Source organism: Anomalospiza imberbis, chromosome 5 (assembly GCF_031753505.1).
Source record: "Anomalospiza imberbis isolate Cuckoo-Finch-1a 21T00152 chromosome 5, ASM3175350v1, whole genome shotgun sequence".
NCBI classification, from domain to species: Eukaryota; Metazoa; Chordata; class Aves; order Passeriformes; family Viduidae; genus Anomalospiza; species Anomalospiza imberbis.
In genome coordinates this window covers 588731-601703 of record NC_089685.1, presented here as the reverse complement: position 1 = coordinate 601703, position 12973 = coordinate 588731, and the positions used below count along the sequence as shown (strand labels likewise).

Below are 12973 nucleotides of genomic sequence, written 5' to 3'. Positions count from 1 at the left end.
CCAGGGGGTCCTGCCCGGGGCAGGGTGACCCCCGTGGGGAGGGACCAGGACGGGGGTGCGGCAGGAGCAGGTTTATTGTAGAGCCCCAGGGCAGGGCTGGGGGTGCTGCGGGGGTCCCGGCAGGGTTTGGGGGTCCCGGCAGGGTTTGGGGTCACCAGCAGAGCTGCCCCGGGCAGTATTTGTCGATGAGGCCCTGGTAGTAAGCGCGGAGCTGCTGCACGTCGGGCAGCTCCTCCTGCTTGGTGTACAGGTCGAACTTGCTGTGGGGCAGACGGGGGGTCAGGGTTAGGGGGAGCTGGACCCCCCAAAGCCGCGGGGGGGCCCGGCTGAGCCCCCAGCCCCTCCAGGCACACACTTGAGCTCGCGGACCCAGGGCAGCATGCGCCGGTCCTCCTCCGAGCACAGGTGGCCGTAGTCGCCATGGGCGTGCCAGGGGTAGAAGGAGTGGAAGCGAACCATGTAGAAGGCCTGGGGTGGGGGGGACACGGGTTTAGGGTGCTCCCCCCCCGCACCCCCAAACTTCCCGGGGCTCCCTGAGTCCCCCTGGGCTGAGCTCACCTCCTTGGGCAGGGCGAAGTTGTTGAACTTCATCACTTGGTACATGTACTCTGAAAAGGGGGGGGGGCTGTGGGGAGGGGCTGGGGAACCCCAAGAGGGGCAGAGACCTCCAGAGTCACAGACCCCGCCCCAGGAGCTGCAGCCCCCCAGAAGAGCAGCCCCTGCCCCACGCCAAGGGCTGTAGTCCTTGCAAAGGGGGCGGGGGCGGTTCAGCCCAGCCCCCGCGGGGCACCAGGGCCCCGTTTGGGGCAGGGGGCCCTGTCCCCAGGAGGGAACCCCCCCCCAGCGCCCCAAACTCACCATCGTGGCCCCAGGACATGAGGACGTTGTCCAGGCCACAGCCGGGCTGGTACATCCCGTACTCGGTGCTGGGGATGGGGCGGGGGCTGAGCGGCTGGACCCCCCCCCACCGCCGGGCCGGGGGTGCAGCCCCCGCCCCCCAAACCCCCCGGGGGCCCGGCTCACCTGTACCGGGGGTCTTTGGTGTCGGGGTTGTCGTGGAAGGTGGAGTCCCCGTAGACCACCGACTTCTGCACCTTGCAGCCCACCGGGAAGGTGTCCCCGACCACGGCCCACTGCCGGGGGGCACGGGGGTCTCAGCACCGCCCGAGGGTCCCCCGCCCCCGGGGAGAACCCCCTGAACCCCCTCCTCACCGTCCCGCTCACCTGGGGCTCCCCGAACAGCACCAGCACCTTGCCCAGGTCGTGCAGGAGCCCCACGAGGTGGAACCAGTCTGGGGGCGAGCGGGGCCGTGTCACCCCCGGGGCTGGGGACCCCGGGCCGGGGACAGGGCGGGCAGAGGCGGGCTGCGGCCCTACCCTTGTCGGGGTGCGCCCGGCGGATCCCCTCGGCCGTCTGGAAGGCGTGGAAGGAGTTGGGGAAATCCACGTCGGGGTCCGACTCGTCCACGAGCTGGTCCAGCAGCTCCAGCGCCTCCATCACGCTCATCCTCCGCAGCGAGCACGAGCCGTACTGGGCGCTCTGGGGACACGCCACGCGTGGGGACAGCGCCATGCCCACCCCGCCACCCTCCCCGGGGCCGGGGCCAGGGGGTTTGGTGCCCCTCGGTGCCCCCAGACGGGCTGGGATGGGCCAGCGGGGCTGGATTTGGGGTGCGGGCGGGGAGGGCTGGGACAGCCCCCGCTGTGGCGGCAGCAGGGGACACGGGGTGACACCGGCGCGACCCGGGGCAGTTCCCACCTTCCTGCGGACGAACTCCACGGTCTGGTGGGTGTGCATGAGCAGGTAGGTGTTGTACACGCGGTCGATCAGCTTCCCCTCCTGCGGGGCAGCACCGGGGGCTGGGGATGCTCCTGCGGGGCATCCCCCGTGTCCCCCCACCCAGCCCGGGGTGCAGGAGCCCCCCGGGGCTGCTCCCGCCAGCAGGGCGGGACTCCCAGCGCGGCTGTGGGGGCAGCCGGACCCCCGGGACCCACGGGACCCCCACTCACGGTGTAGTTGCGGAACTCGGTCTTGGCCTTGCCGGGTTTGGGCTCCTCGGAGGAGTCGGGGCCCTGCGGGGGACGGGGGCTCAGGGGGACCCGCGTGGGCCCTGCGGGGGACGGGGACAGGGGACAGGGACGGGAGTGGCTCAGGGGTCCCACCCTGCCCCCAGCACTGCGGGACAGGGACAGAGGGGATCAGGGATCCTCTCCTGCTCCTCTGGCCCAGGCACTGCGGGACAGGGACGGGAGGCTGGGGACAGGGGGACACCGGCACCAAGAAGAGGCGTGGTCGTGCGGGATCACGCCGTCACAGGGGGTCACAGTGTCACCCACCAATGCATGGGGTCGCACACTGTCACACAATGTCACACTTTGTCACAAGGTGTCACACACTATCACACGCTATCTGTCACACGGTGTCACACGGTGTCACAGACCGCCACACACTGCCACCCCCCCGGCCTGCAGACAGACCTGGGGGTGCCAGCCCCGATCCCTGGGGGTGCCAGCCCCGATCCCTGGGGGTGCCAGCCCCGATCCCTGGGGGTGCCAGCCCCGGCTGTCCCTGGGTGGGGACTGCAGTCCGGGGGTCTCTATTGGGGACAGTATGAGGGTCCCTGCTCGGCCCCACGGGTGCTGTGGGACGCCTCCCAGGCTGGCCCTGACCCCCCAACCCCACCCAGGGTGGGGAGCAGCTCCCCATGTCCTCGAGACCCCCACCTGCAGGGGAGTCCCCTAGGAGGGGACCCTTTGGGGTGGGGTGGCACCCCCCCAGCAGGGACAACATCTCCAAGGGGTCTCCTCTGCCGCCCGGGTTTGGGGTGGGCCCAGGTGTGCCTGCCCCCCCAGGTGCAGCCCCCAGCCCCCCGGCCGCACTCACCGCCTGCAGGCTGCTCATGGTGGGTCTGGGGGCTCGCGGGCTGCGGGGCGGCCGCCGCACCCCCGCTTTTATGGCGGGGGATGGCGCGGGGGACCCGCCCGGCCCCGCGGGCACAATCGGTGACCAGTTAACCCGCCCCGGTTAATGTTTGACCCCGCGCCCGCCTGGGGGGCTGCGGCTCCCGGAGGGGGCTGGGGGACCCCCGGCCGGGGCCCGGCCGGGGACCCCCGGGTGGGGCCGCGGAGTGACCCCGCACGGACACGGGGAGCGGAACCGACCCTGGGGACGTGGAGCACGGGGGGGCTGGGGGCAGAGTGGGGGCACCGGGCTGGCGCTGCTCCGGGAGGGGGACGGGCATCGGCCCGGCCGGAGCAGCGACCGGGACAGCGCGATGGCACGGGTGTGACAGGGCACGGAGCAGGCTGGCACGGGTGGGCACGGACACGTGTGGGCCAGGACAGGGCACGGACACGGCCGGGCACGGGCACGTGTGGGCACAGGCACGGACACACGTGTGTGCGTGTGTCCCCAGTGTCCCCACGTCTGTCCCCACAGCCCCGTGGATGCAGCCCCAGCCTGTCACCTCCTGCCCCTGAGGGACCTGGTGCCTGTCCCTGGCCACGGCAGCCCTTGCCCAGCCCCTGCCCCCTCCCCATGGGATCACCGTGCCCCATCCCCATGGGATCACCCTGCCCCATCCCCATGGGATCACCCTGCCCCATCCCGATTCCCCATCCCCATGGGATCACCCTGCCCCATCCCGATTCCCCATCCCCATGGGATCACCCTGCCCCATCCCGATTCCCCATCCCCATGGGATCACCCTGCCCCATCCCGATTCCCCATCCCCATGGGATCACCGCGCCCCATCCCGATTCCCCATCCCCATGGGATCACCCTGCCCCATCCCGATTTCCCATCCCCATGGGATCACCCTGCCCCATCCCGATTCCCCATCCCCATGGGATCACCCTGCCCCATCCCGATTCCCCATCCCCATGGGATCACCCTGCCCCATCCCGATTCCCCATCCCCATGGGATCACCCTGCCCCACCCCCTGCCCCATCCCCATGGGATCACCGTGCCCCATCCCGATTTCCCATCCCCATGGGATCACCGTGCCCCATCCCGATTTCCCATCCCATGGGATCACCGTGCCCCATCCCGATTCCCCATCCCCATGGCATCACCACGCTCCATCCGGGCTCCTCCTCAAACGCTTTGTTTATTCCACACAAACCAGGATTCCCGGGAAGCAGCGACGCTCCGCGGGCTGGGCCAGGAGGGGTCGGGCACCCACCAGGTTCAGTGGGACACCCAGGGGAGGGGACAAAGGCCTGGGGACCCCCGCACCCCTCGGGTCCCCTCGCGCCCCTCGGCAGCTGCATGGGGGCTGGGAAGTCCTGGGACACCCATGGGGTGGACACGGATCCTGGTGGCATCCATGGGATCCCATCCCAGAACGTCCCGGGACACCCGGGGGACACCTTGAGACATTCCTGGGACACCCAGAGGATGGACACCCGGGGACAGCTCCGTTTGTGTGGCACCAGGGGACATCCTGTCCCAGAACCTCCTGGGACATCCAGCTGTTCTGGGGAATGGGAGGATTGGGGTGCTCCCGGGAATAGGGGTGTTCCTGGGAATGGGGGGCTCCCGGGAATGGGGTCCTCTGGGGGAATGGGCATGTTGCTGCGGGAATGGGGTGCTCTGGCAATGGGGGTACCCGTGGGAAGGGGGGTGCCCGTGGGAATGGGATAATCTGGGAATGGGGATGTCCGTGGGAATGGGGTGCCCGTGGGAATGGGGTGCCCCTGGAAGGACAGGGCTGTTCTGGAGGGAGTGGGGGCTGCTGCTCTTGGGGGGCTGCTCAAGCTGCTCCCAGGACGGGGGTGGGACAGTGACCTGGGGTCACACATCCCTGTCCCACCGGGCCATGGGGTGACGGCCCTGGCAGGTGACAGCCCTGGGGGGTGACAGCGGCACCCCGGAGTGACAGGGATGTCACACGTGTCCATGGGCCACCACCCCGTGTGGGCACCCACTGAGCCTGTGGGGACACCACGTGGGGGTGTCCCCGAGGGTGCAGCGGGGGACAGGTCCGGGACAGGGCAGCAGTGGGGCACAGGACCCCAAATTTTCCACTGCCCCCCACATTTGGGGACATCTCCCCATCACCAGCTCCTGCCGGGCTGTGGGTGACACGGGCTGGGGACACGGACAAGGTGCCAGGGGAGGGGACAATGTTCACGCTGAGGAGGGCAGGACCCCCCCCCAGCACCCGGGAAGGTGCCAGCCCCAACCGGGACCCCCAGGTGGGGAAGGTGCTGGGGGCTGCCCCGTCCCCCACCCCGGAGCGGGGTCCCTGTGCCCTGTCCTTGCAGGGCCCCCACCCCCACGGCCCCAGTGTCACCCTGGGGAAGGACTGGGGTGCTGGGGGTGCCCCGGGGGGGCTCCGGGGGTGCCACAGCAGGCACGGGAATGCTGAGTCAGCAGGAGCGTGGCCGGAGGGTCTTGCACAAGGTCCCGGTGCTGCTGCGGTCAGCGGGATTCCCTGCGGCCCTTGGACCCGCCCCGGACAGACTGGCCACTGCCAGCCACCGCGGGCCACCCCGGGTCACCGCGGGCCACCACCAGCCGCCAGGGGCCACTCTGAGCCATCAAGAGTCAGTACGGGCCAGCACCGGTCACCGTGAGTCACTCCGGGCCGCTGCCAGTCACTGTGAGCCACCGCTGGCCACCACGGATCCCGTTGGGTCATCACGGGCCACCACCGGTGCCCACGGTGCCGCTGCCAGCTCCTGTCCATCAGTGGCCACCGCGTGGCAGCCCCCGGTGCTCCATCCGGAGGCTGCGGTGGCAGGAGCCCCCCGGGGCCACCCCCGGCCCGCGGGTGGCGGTGGCCGCGTGGGCGGCGCGGAGGAGCCCGTGGCGGTGCTTCAGGGGGTCCCGCGGGGCGGGGGCGCGCCCCCCGCTCAGCCGTAGCTGTGGGGGCTGTTGGGGTTCATGGGGGACGAGTCCCGGCGCCCCGACTGTCCCCGCAGCTGCCACAGGCGGTGGCTCAGGTTCTGCACCTGGCAGGTGCCCAGCACGCAGCCCACCCGCACCAGGTGTCCCCCGGCGTGGCGGCGGCCCCGGGGCGGGCGGGGGTCCCGCCGGGGGTCGTGCCGCAGGATGAGGCGCCGGACGTGCCACGGCGGGGGCCGGGGGGCGAGCGGGCGGTGCCGGAGGGCGACCCACGGGCCGTGCCGCGGAACCGGCGCTCGGTGTCGCAGGGGCCCGACGGGCCGCGGGGCCGGGGGGTCTCCGGGGAGAGCGGGGATCCCCTCCGGGGGGCTCCGCGCCGGGGGGGCCCTGCAGGAGAGAAGGGACAGGGTCAGGGGGACACAGCTGCGGCTCCCGGGCACGGGGGTGGCACCGCGACAGCAGCGGGGGGGGCACGGGGGCACCTCCCGAGCCCGGAGCCAGCGCTGTGCCGGGGCTTCCGGAGGAGGAGGAGGAGGAGGAGGAGGAAGCAGCCAGAGCAGGGGAGCAGCCGCTACCTGCAGGCACACACGTACCCCGAGCACACGGACACGTGTCCCGCACACACGACACCACCGGGCACCCGCTGGTCCCCCCGGAGCCCCCCCCCGGCTCCCCCCGCTCCGCCCACCCCGTTCCCACGGCCTCTGCCCCGGCACCCACGCCCGTGCCCCGGGCACCCGCGGGGGAGTCCGGCCTCAGGGCACCCCCACAGTGCCGCAGAGCTCCCCTGGGCCTCAGTGCCCCTGACCCGGGGACACCTTTTCCTCAGGGGACCCCTCCTGAGTTCCAAGGAACCTGGAGCTTTTGGTCCTCCTCTTTTCCCTTTCTTTAATATTTTCTCCCCGTTTGGACCCTCGTCCCGCGCCCCAGAGGACCCCACCCCCAGCGCAGCCCACCCTCAGCCCACGGCAGGGGCTGCCCGGGCCCTGTGGGGTCGGGGTGCCCCCGGTGCCCCCCAGCCACGGCCGTGCCAGGGCTGCCTCTCCCGCACCCCCCGGAGCTGGCGGATCCCCCGCAGCCAGGCGGGGATCCCCGGGCGCCGGGGCCGGCCCAGACGCGCTCCCCGAGCAGGGACACGCACACGCACGTGCGGTGTGTGCACACTCACACGGGGGGGCTGTCCCGCCCCCAGGTGCCACTTCAGCACCCCACAGACCCCACAGACCCCCCACACCGGCCCCGGGCACCCCCGAGCTCCTGCACGCACAAAAATCTCTGTCCCGGCGTGTGCCAGCCCTGGGCGGCTCTGGCACACCTGGCGCACCTTTGCACACCTGGCACACCTTTGCACACCTTTGCACACCTCTGCACACCTCGCAACCCCACACCCCCGGGCGCGCCGTGACCCCGGTACCCCCAGCGCCCATGGCGGGGGCCGGGACCCCGCACCCCCCGCCCGCCACCGCGTCCCCCGGGGTGGGGACCCGCCAGGAGACGGTGCCCCGGGACCCCCCAGGCCCCCATCCCGGGCAGCTGCGGGGGCCGGGGGGACGACGGGGAGGGCGCGGAGCTGGGTCGGGTGCAGGGGGTGCGGGAATAGGGGATGCGGGGCAAGGGGCGCGGGCGGGCAGGACGAGTGGGGAGGGGGTTCGGCAGGGGCGAGGCGGGGGGCTCGTTCCGGGCAGAGAATGCGGGTAGGGGGGTCCAGAAGGGTCCGGGCAGGGATCGGGCGTGGGGGTGCGGGCAGGGGGTGCGGGCAGGGATCGAGCAGGGTCCCTCACCTGCCGCGGCGGCAGGGCCCGGCCGTGGGGCAGCTCCAGAAGGCACAGCGCGAAGCTGACGCAACCCAGCGCCAGCGGGGCCGGGGCTCGCATGGCCGGGCGGGACGGGACGAGCGGCGGCGGCGGCTGCGGGAGACCCGGGGCGGGTGGCTCGGCGGAGGGGTGGCGCTGGGGTCCGGCTCCAGATCGCAGCCCTCTTCTCGTCCTCCCCCAGCTCCGCTCCCTCCCTGTGCCGCAGCCCGGGGGGCGGCGCGGGGTCCCGGCGGTACCTGAGCGGGATGGGGCTGCCGCTGGTTCGGGTTCGGGTCCGTCCCCGCTCGGCGCTGCCGCTCCCCGCCCCGGCCCAGGTTAAATATCGCCGGGGCCGGCGGGCGGGTGGAGCCCAACGGGACGGGAGGAGCCGCGGGCGGGAGCAGCCCCGCACCGCCCTCGGCTCCGCACCGGCCCCGGACCCCCGGCCGCGCACCGGCTCCGCACCTTCCTGGCACCGCACCGGTCCCGCAATCCCCAAGTCCCGCAGCAACCCGGCCCCGCAGTGCCCCTCCCAGACCCCGCGGTGCCCCTCCCAGACCCCGCAGTGTCCCCGTCCCCCTCGGCCCCGCACCGGCTTCGCACCTTCCCCGGCCCCTCCCCAGTTCCGCAGCCCCCAGCTCCGCACCGGTCCCGGCCCCGCACCTTCCCTGGCACCGGCCCACCCCCGCAGCACCCCAGGGCCGCGCCGGCCCCGACCCTCGGCCCGGTACCGCCACGTACCCGGCCCCCTCGGCCCCCGCTGCCCCCGGGACCTTCCCGGCGCAGGGCCGGGGCTGGGGGAGCGGCCCTGGGGCTGGGCTGGGCTGGGCTGGGGGACCCGTCTGGGGGGCAGTGGGACGGGGCTGGCCTGGGGCTATCGGGGGGTCTGGGCACCCCCGCAGCGCGGCGGCGGCGGGGCCGGGTCCGTGCTGCCCCGTGCCACGTCGTGCCGGGCCCTGCCAACCCGGCCGTGTCCTCCCGCCTGGCACCGCCGGGCAGCGGGGCCCCCCCGGGCACCCCACACCCCCTGCCTGGCGGGGACTTTGGGGGGACAGAGCCCACCCAGTGCAGCCCAGTGCCCCCAGTATGGACTGCCCCCCCGACCCCCCGGCCCCTCGCAGGGCTGATTCCGTGTTTTTAAGCATCACACGGGGCCTTGTGAAACAATTAAGGAATGTAAATCCGCAGGGACCAGACCGGTCCCGCTCCAGCAGCTCCCCCAAACTGGGATGGTGGGGTTCCCCTGGGGTTCCCCTGGGGGGCTTCTGGGGGGCTGCTCCTGAGCCGGGCAGGGGAGGGGTCCCCACAATTTCCTTTGCTGGGACCCCCGGCCGGGACCCCCACCCCCCGCTCGGGGTCGGTGTTCCCGGTGGGGCTGGGGCGAGGACCCCGGCACCCCCGGGTGTCCGAGCCGGCCCGGACCCCAGGCTTGGGGGTACCCTCTCCCCCCGGCGCGGCTTCCCCAGGCCAAGGGGGCCGGGGGCCTCTGCGTGCCCGGAATCGCTGGGATTCTTCCGCATTATCGGGACACAAAGGCTCCACACACCCGGCCCCGTGCGGGGGGATTTGGGGCAGCACCTGATCCCGGCGCGGTGGGGACCGGCCGGGGGCGGCGGGACGCGGCCCTGAGCGGGGCGGGGGGCACGGCCGGCCCCCGTGCCCCGACCCCCGGTCCCGCCCGGCTCCCGGGGAATTCCTGCCGCGTTCTGGGCTCTTCCGCTGGGCTGCTGCTGGATTGCCCCAGCGAGAGAGAAAGCCGGCTCGAAACAAGGCCGAGAGCAGCGCGTGGGGTACGCGGGACACCCTGGCCCCCGACCCCCGCCCGCCCCGAGCCCACCGCCGCCACCGCGGTGTCCCCACGGCTGTGCCCACGGGGTGCCTGCGGGATCCCTGCGGGATCTGGGGCACAGATCTCAGAGGTGACATCTGTCACCCAGCGGGGCACAGCGCCAGCCCTCCCACAGCGACCCCAGGGCCATTCCGGGCTCCTGCCTGGGCTCCCCTCCCAGGACGTGCGCGGGTCCCCGTGTGGGGCAGCGCCAGCCGCTGTCACCCCCAGGGGCAAATCCGTGTCACCAGATTCAGGCTGGGCACGAGGAGAGGGCTCTGGGGACATGGCAGGGGTGCGGCGGAGCCCCTCAGCCCCACAGCGGGGGCAGAACCCGTTTCCCTGCCCTCCTCCTCCTCAGGGATCACCATCCCTGGGGCGCTGGGAAGGATCCCGGGCGCTGCCCGCCTGCCCGGCCGCGCTGGGTCCGGCTGTCGCCTCACGGCCACTCGGGCACGGGTGATCGCTGGAGCCACCCCGGGAGCTGCTGTCACCCGGTCGTGCCACAGCTGGACCCGCACCGGGAGCTGCCACCCCCGGGTCACCTCATCTGTCCTCGGCGCCCGGCAGCGCTTTCCCTCTCCCACTTCCTCTCCCTCTTCCTCTCCGCTGGCTCCCGGCCCTGGGAACCCAGGAGAAGTTTTAATTAGCTTAATTGCCTGTTGGCTGAGGCCCCCAGGCAGGGCGGGGGCTGCGAGCAGGACCCGCAGCCCCGCTCCGGTCACCCGCTCCCCAAAAAGCGCCTCCCCCAGGGCTGCCCGCCCTGTCCCCGAGCAGCACCCGCCGTGTCCCGGGGGGCACAGCCGGGACCCCCAAACCGAGGGGCCGCTACCCCATCCCTGAGCCCACCGGGACCCTCTGGCCGCCACCCCGGCACCCCCGAAGTGGCCGCACACGGCCCCGGAGCCGTGTCCCGCTGGGCAGCGGTGACAGAGCCGCTCCGGGACATCGGGCTCCGTGTCCGGGCCGCGGGGACGACCGGGAAGTGCGGGGAGAGGGAAGGAACCGCGTCCTCAGCCTGCAGGCACGTCAGTGTCCCCAGGGTCCCCCGTGCCACCAGCACCCCCAGTGCTCCCGGTGTCCCCAGCATCTTCAGGAACGCCAGCAACCCCCAGTGTCCTCAGGGTCTCCAGTGTCCCCAGTGTTCCCAGTGTCCCCAGAAGCAGCTCTCGCCCGAGAGGATCCCGGGCACGGGGCACGATCGGGCTCTGCACGTGCCTTGTGTCCCCGTGCCCGTGCCTCGCCCTGTCCCCTCCCCCGTGTCCGGTGCCGCGGGGCTCCCTGTGGCCGGTGCTGCCCCTGCGGGTCCCGCACGGCCCCTGCTGCCGTGTCACCCGCTGCCACCACGGCCCGCGGCACCGGCAGCCGGCACCGGTCCCTGCAGTGCCAGCCCTGCGGTGCCGGTGCCAGTCCCTGCGGTGTCCCCGTGCCCGTCCCACCCTGGCACAGGACAGGTCACACCCACCCAGCCCCGGGCGCTGCCAGGGTAGATCAGCCCGGTTTTCCTGTTCCCAGCCTCCGGCACGGCTCCGGTCCCACGTCCCCGCTGTCACCTTTGCCGGGTACCCGTCCCTTGGGCTGTCAGCCTTGCTGGTGGCCCCGTGTCACCGTCCCGTGGGGTCACAGCCGGACACCCGGCGGGTCTCCCCCGATCTGTGCCCGCACAGACCCCGCTGTGCTCCCTGCAGACCGGGGTCCGGGTGTGGCTCCATCCTGGGGACACGGGCACGCAGGCACGTGGGCTGTGGGGACACGGGCACGGCCACCCCGGTGCCAGGCCGCCACCCAGCTGATAGCGGAGCCGTACCGGAATGGGCACACGGCACATGGCACAGGGACACCTGCGGCTCGATGCCGCCGGTCACCACGGGCCCGGCACTGTGGGTGTCCCCAGGAGCCGCCCGTGCCGTGGCACCCCCGCTTTCCCGGGTGGGGTCTGCCCGGGAGCGGGCCCAGCCCGGTGTGGGGCTCTCTGCGGGCACCCCGCGGCCGTGCCCGGCGGGTGGCAGCGGGGCCGGGGCCGGTGCCCGAGCCCGGCACGGAGCCAGCCGTGTCCCGACGCCGCACATGTCCCGACACGCGGCGGCCGGAGGAGCCGGGCAGGAGGCGCAAGGGCCGGGCAGGGTTGCATCACCCCCGGCCGGGCCGCGGGGCGCGGGGCGCGGGGGGACCCCGCTCCGGGGCCGGCCGCACATCCCGGGGATCCCTCCCCGCCGGGGAGCGGTGAACGGCAGGGCCGGGGGATGGGGGCGCTGTCCCCGGGCTGTCCCTGCCCTGCGCCCCGGGCGCCCCTCCCAGCCCGGGGGCGCGCCGGGGACACCGGGGGGTGACCCCAGGGCTGCGGCAGCGCGGGGCTGCCGGTGCCGCTGCTGCCGCGGCTCTGCCCGGAGCCCCGGCGCCCCTCGGGGGACGAGGCCGGGCGGTGCCGAGCGCCCCCCCATCCCGCACGCGCCCCACGTCCCGCTCCCGCGTGGGAGTGGGAACGGGGATGTTCCCGATGAGCGATTCCCGGCTCGGCAGCGGCCGTGCCCCGGCGTGTGCCCGCCGCGCCGCGCCCCTGGGCCGCCCCGGCCGGGACCACCGGGGCCGGGTCCTGACCGTGCGCTGGGCCTGGCACGGGCGAGCTCCGGGACGGAACCTAACGGGACGGGCACAGCGGCGCTGCGGGCGCCGCTCCGGGCCGGGGGCACCGCGGGCTGCGCCGGGGCACGCCGCCCCCGCAGCCCTGTCCCCGGTGTGCCGCCGCGGGTGCGGGTGCGGCTGCACCGGGAGCCGTCCTCGCACACGGCTGGGAGCGGGGCACCGCGAGGGCGGGCCCGACGCCCGGGGGAACGGCACCGTACACGCGGTCCGGCGGCCACCGCCGCTCCCCGGGCAGGGTCCCGCCGTCCCCGGGCGCCGGGGACAGCACGGGATGGGGACGCCGAGCCTCAGGGTCTTGTCCTGGGGGTCGCACCTCAGTGGGGACACATCTGTGTGTGGGGACACCTGAGTGCAGGGTCACACCTGAGTGCGGGGTCACACCTGAGTGGGGTCACACCTGAGTGGGGTCACACCTGCGGGGGTCGTTTCCAGGGGGACTGTGTGGAATGGGGGTCATGCACAACCTGGGGTGGGCACCCTGGGGGCCGTGCACACCTGCGGGGGGGCTGCGCTCACGGGGGGTGTCCCCCCGCATCCGGAGGCTCCACACACGCGTGTCCGCGCACACCTGAGGGGTCCGTGCACACCGGGGATGTCCCCGCACCCCGGCATGTCCCCACACCCTGGGGATGTCCCCGCACCCCGGGGATGTCCCCACACCCCGGGATGTCCCCACACCCCGGGATGTCCCCACACCCTGGGGATGTCCCCGCACCCTGGGGATGTCCCCGCACCCCGGGATGTCTCCACACCCTGGGGATGTCCCCGCACCCTGGGGATGTCCCCGCACCCCGGGATGTCTCCACACCCTGGGGATGTCCCCACACCCTGGGGATGTCCCCACACCCCGGGATGTC

The 12973-nt window shown here is 73.7% G+C and overlaps 1 protein-coding gene across 1 annotated transcript; it reads right to left on the bottom strand.

Moving 5' to 3' along the window:
• Positions 1-77: 77 nt before the first annotated feature.
• On the bottom strand, positions 78-2902 carry MIOX (myo-inositol oxygenase). Its single transcript, XM_068189260.1, has 10 exons — positions 2881-2902; positions 2011-2111; positions 1760-1840; positions 1378-1540; positions 1225-1292; positions 1024-1133; positions 859-926; positions 559-608; positions 356-468; positions 78-260 (listed from the first exon to the last, which is right to left on the bottom strand). The coding sequence occupies exons 1-10, from the start codon at positions 2900-2902 to the stop codon at positions 152-154; spliced, it is 885 nt and encodes a 294-aa protein (XP_068045361.1). The 3' UTR covers positions 78-151.
• Between the last annotated feature and the right edge of the window lie 10071 nt (positions 2903-12973).